Below are 11542 nucleotides of genomic sequence, written 5' to 3'. Positions count from 1 at the left end.
AGAGCATGATTCGGGGCTCGATCCCAGGACCCTGGGATCATGACCCAAGCCGAAGGCAGAGTCTTAACCTACTGAGCCACCCAGGCGCCCCAGAACTAAAGTATTTTTTTAAAGGGAACACTGCTTTCCAGTGGATTTTGCAGACTTATTTATGGTTAAAAAGTTAAAATCAAGAAAAACCTTTACCTGTCACAGTGGACAAAAATGACTACATATGAAGAACTCCATTATTCTAGAACTATACTGTCCAAACCAGTAGCCACCAGCTACACACAGCTATTGAGCACTTGAAATGCAGACAGCCCAAACTGAGATTTGCTGTAAGTGTAAAATATACATCAGACCTTGAAGATTTAGTTAAAAAAAATATATATATATATATATATATGGGTGCCTGGGTGGCTCAGTGGTTTAAGCCGCTGCCTTCGGCTCAGGTCATGATCTCAGGGTCCTGGGATCGGGTCCCGCATCGGGCTCTCTGCTCGGCAGAGAGCCTGCTTCCCTCTCTCTCTCTCTGCCTGCCTCCCCATCTACTTGTGATTTCTCTCTGTCAAATAAATAAATGAAATCTTAAAATATATATATATATATATATATATATATATCTCATTAATAACTTTCATATTGACTACATGTTAAAATGGTATTTTGGATGTACTGGCTTAATAAAATTATGAATTAGTTTCACCTTTTTCTACTTTTAAAATGTGGCCACTAGTAAATTTAAAATTATCTACGTGGGGGTGCCTGGGTGACTCAGCTCAGCTCTGCCTTCAGCTCAGATCATGATCCCTGGGTCCTGGGATTGAGCCCTGTGTCGGGCTCCCTGCTCAGTGGGGGGCCTGCTTCTCCCTCACCTACTCCCCCTGCTTGTGTTCTCTCTCCCTCTCTCTCTGTCAAATAAATAAAATTAAAAAATAAAATTATTAAATTACATATGTGCCTCACAGTTGCGGCTCATGTTTTATTTCTCTTAGGCAGTGCAGTTCTAGAGATAGTGTTTTAAACTACAGGAATTCTATTTCAGGGGTGTAAATTTCATAGTAAGGTTCCAGCCACTGAGCAGTTATTAAACAATCACTATATGTCAAACACTACCAAATGTGTATACAAAGAATATTAAGCTATGCCCCTATACTCAAAGAATTCACAATTCCATGGAGTGAAAGTGTTAATGTAACAAAATGAGATCTATGGTATATCAGAGTCAAGTACAAAGTACCATGGAAACAAAGAAAAGGAAGCAACCCATCATTCCCGAAGACCTAGAAAGATTCAACAGAAGAGGTAATCTTTGAGTAAGTCCTTCAAAGATGAAGGAAAAATTCAAGGAGGGAGAAAGAAGGTGAAGGGTATTAAAGGAAGACTAAATAAAGCTTTAGCGCATACATATATCAAATCGATTATGTTGTACACCTGAAACTAATATATTGTATGTCAATTTTATCTCAATTTTTAAAATGTCCCCCAAAAGGCCTCAGACATGGAAAAGCACAACACCTAATTAGAAAATGGCAAGTAGTTCTACATTGCTTGAGTGTAAGAAACAGGTAGAGCTATAAGATGTTTCCCTGATAAAGAGAGGAAGAACACTGGTAAAAACCAAGATATGACTGAGAACCTGGTGTAATCCCAGAGATTTAAGCATGCAAGTGGGGAGAGGCAAGAAATGAGGCAGGTAGAAGATAGGGTAGGTAACACTGAAAGATAAACAGAAGAAAAGCAGAGCAGCTAGGGACCTTGGGACCCAAAAAATGGTATGGTGAGGTTCCTGAATTTTTTTCTTGCTCCATATATCTCAGACTTAAAGTTGAAGAAATTGGTAACCCAGAAATGCTGACAGAGCACCACCCCCCCGCAAAAGGCTCCAAAATAATCTTCTCATTCTAGCTAAAGAACCAGGAAGAAAGCAGTTTAACAAGACAGAAACTTTCAGAAAAGAACTACTTTCCTTCAGCCAAACACCACAGAAAAGACTGTGGTCCCAGCACCCCCAACACCAGCATATGCCACAAGGGGATCTTAGACTTTTACCCTTGCTAGCTGTAACTAGTTGTTCCAATCTCTCCACAGGGAGGTGTTAGAAAAGGCTGAGTAGGGAACCAGGACTTTCATCCATGTTAGGTGGTAAGAACCACTCTTTCCCCAGTGATGGTGATGGATATTATGTGGGGAGCCTGTACTTTCACATTCATTTGGCAGTAATGAGGTGCTCCTCCCCTCCCTGCTGGGGTGATCTCAAAAAAGGCCTGAAGAAGAGTCAAGACTTTCACTACTGCCCAACAGTAATGAGGCCACCACCCCAACATGGTGTCAGTGGAGGCCAACTGGGAAGAGAAATAAAGTACTCACACTCCTCTCAGCTAGGGAGGTACCAGTAGAATCCTAGTGGGGAACAAAATGCCATTCCCTGCAAAACAGTAATGAGAAGCCCCATATCTTGGGTGTCAACAGAAGTCACATGGAAACCAGAACATTTACCCCAATCTGGCAATAACAAAGCAGTGCCTCTACCTTCCCCTGCTGGAGTAGTGTCAGAAATACAAACTAAAACAGAAAAGTCTCCTAATACACTAAATGTCCAGATTTCAATAAAAAATCATTCATCATACCAAGGACCAAAAGATCTCAAAATAAAAAAAAGAAAATCTATAGATGTCAACACTGAGATAATACAAATGTTAAATTTGACAGATTTTAAAGAAGCCATCATAAAAATGCATGTGAGCAATTATAAACATGCTCAAAAAGAAATAATAGAAAGCCAAAGCAAAGAAACAGAAAATATAAAGAACCAAATGGGGCGCCTGGGTGGCTCAGTCAGTTAAGTGTCTGCCTTCAGCTCAAGTCATGATCTTGGGGTCCTGGGATTTGAGACCTGTGTTGGGTTCCCTGCTCAACAGTGAGTCGGCCTGTCCCTTGCCCTCTGCCCCTCCCCCACAACCACTCATGCTCTCTCTCTCTCTCAAATAAATAAAGAAAATCTTTAAAAAAGAAGAACCACCACTACCACCACCACCAAATGGAAATCTTAGAACTAAAAAACAAAACAATGGTTTTGCTCTCAAATTTTGATATCATATACATATATGTAGCAAAACAGGTTACTCCTGGCCCCTGTGGGTCAATAATCTACATTAAGTAAATTTTTCTTTCTTTTTTTTTTTTCTTCTTAAAGATTTTATTTATTTATTTGTCAGAGTGAGTGAGCACAGGCAGACAGAGTGGCAGGCAGAGGCAGAGGGAGAAGCAGGCTCCCTGCTGAGCAGGGAGCCCATGTGGGACTCGATCCCAGGACGCTGGGATCATGACCCCAGCCGAAGGCAGCTGCTTAACCAACTGAGCCACCCAGGAGTCCCAACATTAAGTAAATTTTTCTAAAAACTAAATTTAAGTCTCTACATTTAAGAGTAATAGAATTAAAAGAGCAAAGAATTTTTAAAAGAGCATGAGATCTTAGAAATCAATCCTATGTTTAAATCCTGGTTCCAACATTCATTTGCTTTTTTTTTTTTAAGATTTTATTTATTTATCAGAGAGAGAGGGGGGGAGAGAGAACAAGCACAGGCAGACAGAATGGCAGGCAGAGGCAGAGGGAGAAGCAGGCTCCCCGCCGAGCAAGGAGCCTGATGTGGGACTCAATCCCAGGACGCCGGGATCATGACCCGAGCTGAAGGCAGCTGCTCAACCAACTGAGCCACCCAGGCATCCTTGACACTAGACAAATTATTCCACAAGTCTAAGATTCCTTATCTGAGAAAGGAAGACTATCTATAAAAGATAAGATTCTTCATCTGTTGTATGCTTGGCACTATGTTAAGTATTGAATAATTATATTTCCCTGCTGAAGATTAAATAAGACAATACATATAAAAATCATTCTGTAAACTGAAAGCACTACACAAATGCCATTACTATATCTGAAGGAAATCTTTCTAGAATATCTTCCCCTTCTTTCAAATATAAACATACTGAAGAATCACCAATATTTTTTCCATGACCAAATAACTGTACTTGCTACAATGTATTTAAGACAAATCTCCCTTTACTGTCATGCTATCCACTTGGGTTGTTAGTTGTTCCTTTCAGATTATTAATTCCTAATTTGTTATGGTAATTAAGACCATGTACATTTAAGAATATGCTGTAGGTTATCTGCACTGATGTGGGTGTTACCTAGATGTGTCTGTGCGAGGAGGTAAGCTTAGGATCCTCCTACTCTGCCATCTCAGTACTCCATTTAAGAATATGCTCTAAATGAGGGTTCCTCAAGGGCTTCTTCTTCATTTTTTAAATTTACTTGAGAGAGAAAAAGACAGAGACAGAGTATGAACAGGGGATAGAGGGAGAGGGAGACTCCCTGCTGAGCAAGTAGCCAGATGTGGGGCTCAATCCCAGCACCCTGGGATCATGACCTGAGCAGAAGGCAGACATTTAACCAACTGAGCCACCCAGGGACCTCAAAGGGCTTCTTTCAAGGACTGAAGTACAGAAGCCTAAATGCAAGGATTTTGCCCCAAAGCATTCTTTTCTTTCTTTCTGTTTTAGGCTATAAAGAGTTGAGGTGACCAGCAATGTAACCTCCAGGGAAGTGGGGTACTATTCAGGGAATATAAGCCCTCAGTCACCTAGGAAGTCTAGGTGACTATTCAAGGATGCAATCCATAATGTTTCAAAAGGTATTACTCTCCACCCCCCCCAAAAGGCATTATTCTTTTCAATTTAATCCCAAAACAGATATGGTTGACCATGTCAAGGTATAAAAATTTAGATTAGGTCATAATATAACACAGAAGCATTAGATGGCAAATATTCTGATTCCTGGTTCTTAAACACACATTTCCTAGAAAACTTTTAGCATCATGACACAGAATAAGCAACGATTATGACAAAGGAATCAAAGATCCCAGTAAGTAAAATCTTTAACATCAGGCTTATTTTAATAAAAACTACTACCAATATCATTTTTCTTTTGAATTGGGCAAATAGAAAAATCTGAATGTAAATAAGTTAAGATTTTCTAAAATCATTATGCTATTAGAAAAAATATTATAAATTCTAAAAGTATTCATAGAACTTTTTTCCATTTTTTATTAAAATGTTCAGATACAGAAAAACTGATGAAACTTTTAAAAATTGTGACAAAATTGGCATTATGTTCTTTTGCGTATTGTCAGTAGTATCCACTCTTTGTTTTTCAATTTTTAATATTTTAATTATTACCTATCTTAATCTACATCTGACAAATTCATAAGTTGAATATCAAGCTTGTTGTATAATATACAACACAGCCTGGAAATACTGTAAGGTTTTTTTTTCCACAGATTGCTTCTTCAATTTTTATTTTTACTACTGAAATATAGTTGACATACAATATTATGTTAGTTTTAGGTTAGTACTATCTACTCTTGTTTCCTTTGCAAAGAGATTAATTCAGAACACTTTCTGGTGAATGAGGCCAGAAATAACATTGAGGTAACACAAATGAGGACATTAAGTTATTTCTCTGATCTGAAGGCAGCTTCATATATATATATATATATATATGTGTGTGTGTTTGTGTGTGTGTGTATATATATATATATATATATATATACCTTCTCTCATATGAAGGCAGCTTGAAAAGAAGAGGTAGAAAACACATTCTGATGATACTACTCTGGGGGTAATTATTTAGTTACACTTATTTGAAAACTGCTTCCATTATTTTACCCATATAAAGCATTTGCCACAGAGCTAGTATACAATAACAAGTATTCAATAAATGTTAGCTGCTAATATTAGCTATCAGTAGTTATATTTCAAAAAGTTTCTGGCAAATTATGACTCTACTTAACATTTATTCCTTTGATTTACAAGATTAGTTATATGTATATATATTTAAATTGAATATGTTAAGCATAGTCATTAAATTGAGACCAAAAAGAAAGAAAGCACTGACATAATCTTTTAAATTGTTGTGCAGCGTTGTAAGGAACCTTTAACTTTACCATATATAGTATCTACTGGTATCATCCCAGTTCCTTTGGCAGGCTGAATTCAAAGAGACTACAGACTTGAGCAACTCAGTGAAAACCAAGGAGTTCAAACATCTTCTTTCTAAAATTATTCTAAAATGCCTCAATTATACCATTATTTCTCCCACCCCTCCTTGGAATACATTATCTGGATTCATACTTGATATATATAAAGCCAAAGCAAAGTGTACAGTATTCTCTGGCATATAGAACAGGAATATCTCTAATGAGGTTGTAGGAAGATTGTGTGGCAGTGAAAACAGCACAGATTTCCCACCCCTCCTTGGAATACATTATCTGGATTCATACTTGATACATATAAAGCCAAAGCAAAGTGTACAGTATTCTCTGACATATAGAACAGGAATATCTCTAATGTAGTTGTAGGAAGATTGTGTGGCAATGAAAACAGCACAGATTTGGAATCAGACTTCGATCTGAACTAGGACTCTACCATTTACTAGCATTATGACCTCTAATAAGTTACTTTTCTGAATCAGTTTTCTTATCTGTATATAAATGGGATTATAAAAGTTATATATTTTTTTAAGATTTTATTTATTTATTTGACAGACAGAGATCACAAGTAGGCAGAGAGGCAGGCAGAGAGATCCCCGCTGAGCAGAGAGCCCAATGTAGGGCTCTATCCCAGGACCCTGGGACCATGACCTGAGCCAAAGGCAGAGGCTTTAACCCACTGAGCCACCCAGGCACCCAAAGTTATCCTTTTTTAATAGTGGTTATTTTATAAGGTTTTAGAGAAAATTCAAGGAAAACAAAATTCCTAGCACGAAACAGGTAATAGGTAAATGATAGTAATTATTATTGCCACATTGTTATTCTATTTTATAGTTTTGGGCAAATTATATTTTCTCCTTGAAAAGAGTTTATAAACCGAAATTAAAAATGGCATTATCTATTTCAACTTAAAACTTAATCAGAAATAGGCGGAACTTTCCAGAACGCTCGGTGAGACGTGGAGGAGCGGCGGCTACCCGAGCTGCGCCCAGCAACGCGCTCCTTCCCGCTCCCCCACATCGGCCTCGGCCCTCTCACCGGCTGTAGAAAATGGTGAAAGAAACCACTTATTATGATGTTTGGGGGGTCAAACCCAATGCCACCCAAGAAGAACTGAAAAAGGCCTATAGGAAACTGGCTTTGAAGTACCACCCTGATAAGAATCCAAATGAAGGAGAGAAGTTTAAACAGATTTCTCAGCTTATGAAGTACTCTCTGATGCAAAGAAAAGGGAATTATATGACAAAGGAGGTGAACAGGCAATTAAAGAAGGTGGAGCTGGTGGTGGTTTTGGCTCCCCCATGGACATCTTTGATATGTTTTTTGGAGGAGGAGGAAGAATGCAGAGAGAAAGGAGAGGTAAAAATGTTCTGCATCAGCTCTCAGTAACCTTAGAAGATTTATATAATGGTTCAACAAGATAACTAGCTCTGGGGACGCCTGGGTGGCTCAGTGGGTTAAGCCGCTGCTTTCGGCTCAGGTCATGATCTCAGGGTACTGGGATCAAGTCCCACATCGGGCTCTCTGCTCAGCAGGGAGCCTGCTTCCTCCTCTCTCTCTCTGCCTGCCTCTCTGCCTACTTGTAATCTCTCTCTGTCAAATAAATAAATAAAATCTTTAAAAAAAAAAAAAAAGATAACTAGCGCTGCAAAAGAATGCGATTTGCGATAAATGTGAAGGCCGAGGTGGTAAGAAAGGAGCAGTTGAGTGTTGTCCCAATTGCCGAGGTACTGGAATGCAAATAAGAATTCATCAGATAGGACCTGGAATAGTTCAGCAAATTCAATCTGTGTGCATGGAGTGCCAGGGTCATGGGGAACAGATCAGTCCTAAAGATAGATGTAAAAGCTGCAATGGAAGGAAGATAGTTTGAGAGAAGAAGATTCTAGAAGTTCATATTGACAAAGGCATGAAAGATAGCCAGAAGATAACATTCCATGGTGAGAGAGACCAAGAACCAGGACTGGAACCAGGAGATATTATCATTGTTTTAGATCAGAAGGACCATGCTGTTTTTACTCAACGAGGAGAAGACCTTTTCATGTGTATGGACATACAGCTGGTTGAAGCACTGTGCGGTTTTCAAAAGCCTATATCTACTCTTGACAACCAAACCACTGTCATCACCTCTCATCCAGGTCAAATTGTCAAGCATGGAGATATCAAGTGTGTGCTAAATGAAGGCATGCCAATTTATTGTAGGCCATATAAGAAGGGTCGCCTCATCATCCAACTGAAGGTAAATTTTCCTGAGAATGGCTTTCTTTCTCCTGATAAACTCTCTTTGCTGGAAAAACTCCTACCTGAGAGAAAGGAAGTAGAAGAGACTGATGAAATGGACCAGGTAGAACTGGTAGACTTTGATCCAAATCAGGAAAGACGGCGCCATTACAATGGGGAAGCACAAGAGAATGATGAACATCATCCCAGGGGTGGTGTTCAGTGTCAGACCTCGTAATGGGGCCAGTGAATAACACTGCTGGCATTTTATGTGCAGTAGTGAATGAGTGAAGGACTATAATCATAGCTCACTACTTGCTATTGTTTTTGTTTTAATATTCAACTATAGTAGTGACAAGTTAAATGAAGAATAAACTCAAATATAAAAGCTCCAACTTTGCCCTGTATGTATGATGACTTCAGTGTGGAAGATAAGTTTAATATTTGTAAAAACTGCTTTCAAAAAAAATCTCCCCTAGCATTTGTTAGGTCATACCTTGTAATTAATTTCAGTTCTCTGTATATGAAACAGCTCAGACTGAAATGCTGGGTGTATGTATTGACTTCAGTGTATGACCCTTAATTGTTAAGCTATGAAGTTAAAACTTGTATTTAATTGGCAATCAGACAAAGAATTTGTAGAGAAGTGTTGGTCTATAGTTATGTTAAGTGGGATTCATTGTGATGCCTCTGCATCTATTGCCTCAACTGTTACTTGAAGATGGCATGCTATGTATTTTGGCCTGTGGTATCAGTGATAAAAAGGATACCTCTTTAAAGAAGGGGTTTGTCATTTGCTGCTGCTTGAGGGCTTGCACTTGTAGAATTGCATTCCCTTCTGTGCCATCTTTTTCTTCCCCTTTTTTTAAATATATATATACGTATATATGTATCAGCCCTGGTTATACTTTTTTGCCTTCTCTTTGGACCATGATAAGCTTCAGAGTAGTGGCTTTGGGAGCAGGGTAACTTACAGTGAAGAGACATTTATGTGGAGAAGTTTGCATTTATGAGATAGGAAGGTTTTTTTTTTTTTTTTTATTTAAGGTATGTTACAGGCTTACTTTAAATAACTCTCCAAAGTAACTGTAATTTAATGTTGGTAGTATAGCAAATTATGATGAATAGCTTTAATTGTATGTTTAAAAAGTCATGTTCACAAGCTTAAATCTGGTTATCAGAATTAAGCAATTGGAATGTATGAATGTCTCCTTAATATACTGATTACAAAGCAAAAAAAAAAAAAAAACTTAATCAGAAATAACAAAAATCCTCTACATAAACAGAATACCACAGATAAGACTCTCCCAACTTATTTTCAAAATTCGTTTTTGAAAACAGAAGTACTAAATTAGCTATGCTTTCCCAATTCAAAGGTCAAAAGCAGAAACTCATTTTTCTGTCTTTATTTTTCCCACTGCCAAATGAAGACGTAAGGTACTTTACACCAGCAAACTTCTAAAGGGATATTTTGTTTTTTGTTTTTTGTTTTTTTTAAAGATTTTATTTATTTTATTTGACAGAGAGAGAGATCACAAGTAGGCAGAGAGGCAGGCAGAGAGAGAGAGGAGGAAGCAGGCTCCCTGCTGAGCAGAGAGCCCGATGCGGGGCTCGATCCCAGGACACTGGGATCGTGACCCGAGCCGAAGGCAGCGGCTTAATCCACTGAGCCACCCAGGCACCCCTAAAGGGATATTTTGAAAGATAAGTTATTTTGGGGGCACCTGGGTTGCTCAGTGGGTTAAAGCCTCTGCCTTCGGCTCAGGTCATGATCTCAGGGTCCTGGGACCGAGCCCCACATCAGGCTCTCTGCTCAGCGGGGAGATTGTTCCCCACCCCGCCCCCCGCCTGCCTCTCTGCCTACTTGTGATTTCTCTCTGTCAAATAAATAAATAAAATCTTTTTATTTTTTTTTTTTTTAAGATTTTATTTATTTGACAGAGAGAGCAAGCGGGGGGCGGGGGCCGGGGAGGAGTAGGCTCCCTGCTGAGCAGAGAGCCTGATGTGGGGCTTGATCCCAGGACCGTGAGATCATGACCTGAGCCGAAGGCAGAGGCTTAACCCACTGAGCCACCCAGGCGCTCCACAAATAAAATCTTTTTTAAAAAAAAGTTATTTTGCCATGGGAAAAGCAGAAAAAGAAGAAGGAAGGAAGGAAGGAAGGAAGGAAGGAAGGAAGGAAAGAAAGAAAGAAAGAAAGAAAGAAAGAAAGAAAGAAAGAAAGAAAGAAAGAAAGAAAAGAGAAGAGGAAGCAACTTTTCTAGATTAGAAAAGTAAAATGCTTATTCCAAATTACATAGTAAGTGGCAGGAAAGGAAAAAATAAATGAATTCCTTTTCCTGGAATCAGACTCATCTGGCTTTTTCTAAGAAAATAATTAAATGCCACAGCAGCACTCAAAATCCAATGCCAATTAACAGCACATAATTCTTATTTCCTCTGTGTATTTTTTACCATGAAAAGCCATAGTCTGAAGCAGTCGATCAGCCACCTCCTGTGGGAATACTCCAGGTTCCTGCAGACACAATGTTCCATCTTGTCTTGCTGAACAGAACTTCTCAAGATGAGTAGTCAGGAAATTCAAGCAGATATCAAGTAAGGAATAGGGAGATGCCTCCTCCTTGGAGCCCAGGAAAAAACATAAAGGGAAGACAAAAGCCAACAAATTAGTTTCCAGAAAAATAGAAAACAAAACTTTCATGAACTCATTCAAGAAGTATTTTTACTCAGTGTCTACCATACGTTAGATACTGTGTTACGTGCTGGGACTACAATAGGTAACCCATGTTCTCAAGAGGCAGAAGAGAAACGTTTAAACAAATATTTACATAAAATATATTATATATTATATTAGAAGACATATCGAGTAGTACGTAAGTACAAGCAGGGTGTCCTAATCAGACAAGGATGGTTGGGGAAGACCTCAAGGTATAGCAGATTAATCTTCCTAAATTACTATCCATGACCATCCTCTGGTCAACTCTTCCACAAATTTCCAAGGGCCTGAAGACAAAAAATAAAATTCTTAGATTGTTAGACTGATGCCTGAGTCCTTCTAAAATCTAGACCAAATTTACTCTCAAACTTGATATCCCACAAAATCCCCATCCCAATCTGGTAATTCAAATATGATTAATTTATTTGGGTAAAAGAATTTGCTATAGGTGTTAACATCCTCAAAACAGAAAAAGGTTAACCCTGTTATTCCAGTCTGAGGAATAAAGAACTAATCAAATAAGCACAAAGATTTAAGTGTGAGGGTTTTTGTTTTTTTAAATATTTTATTT

At 38.5% G+C, this 11542-nt stretch overlaps 1 protein-coding gene and 1 pseudogene across 2 annotated transcripts in view; one reads left to right on the top strand and one right to left on the bottom strand.

The window, feature by feature from the left end:
- Window positions 1–11542, bottom strand: part of ZYG11B (zyg-11 family member B, cell cycle regulator) — a 102866-nt gene that overhangs the window by 66237 nt on the left and 25087 nt on the right. The window contains exon 2 of the mRNA XM_082688436.1: window positions 10710–10875. Within this exon, the coding sequence (XP_082544562.1) occupies window positions 10710–10875 (166 nt within the window). The remainder of the gene's footprint in view (window positions 1–10709; window positions 10876–11542) is intronic.
- On the top strand, window positions 7701–9525 carry LOC309843140 (dnaJ homolog subfamily A member 1 pseudogene; annotated as a pseudogene). Its single transcript has one exon. The product of its transcript is annotated as a dnaJ homolog subfamily A member 1 pseudogene (transcript).

The sequence above is a fragment of the Mustela nivalis genome, assembly GCF_964662115.1.
Source record: "Mustela nivalis genome assembly, chromosome: 10".
Lineage (NCBI taxonomy): Eukaryota > Metazoa > Chordata > Mammalia > Carnivora > Mustelidae > Mustela > Mustela nivalis.
Note: the sequence above shows the minus strand (reverse complement) of the source record. Positions and strands in the feature narration are given on the sequence as shown.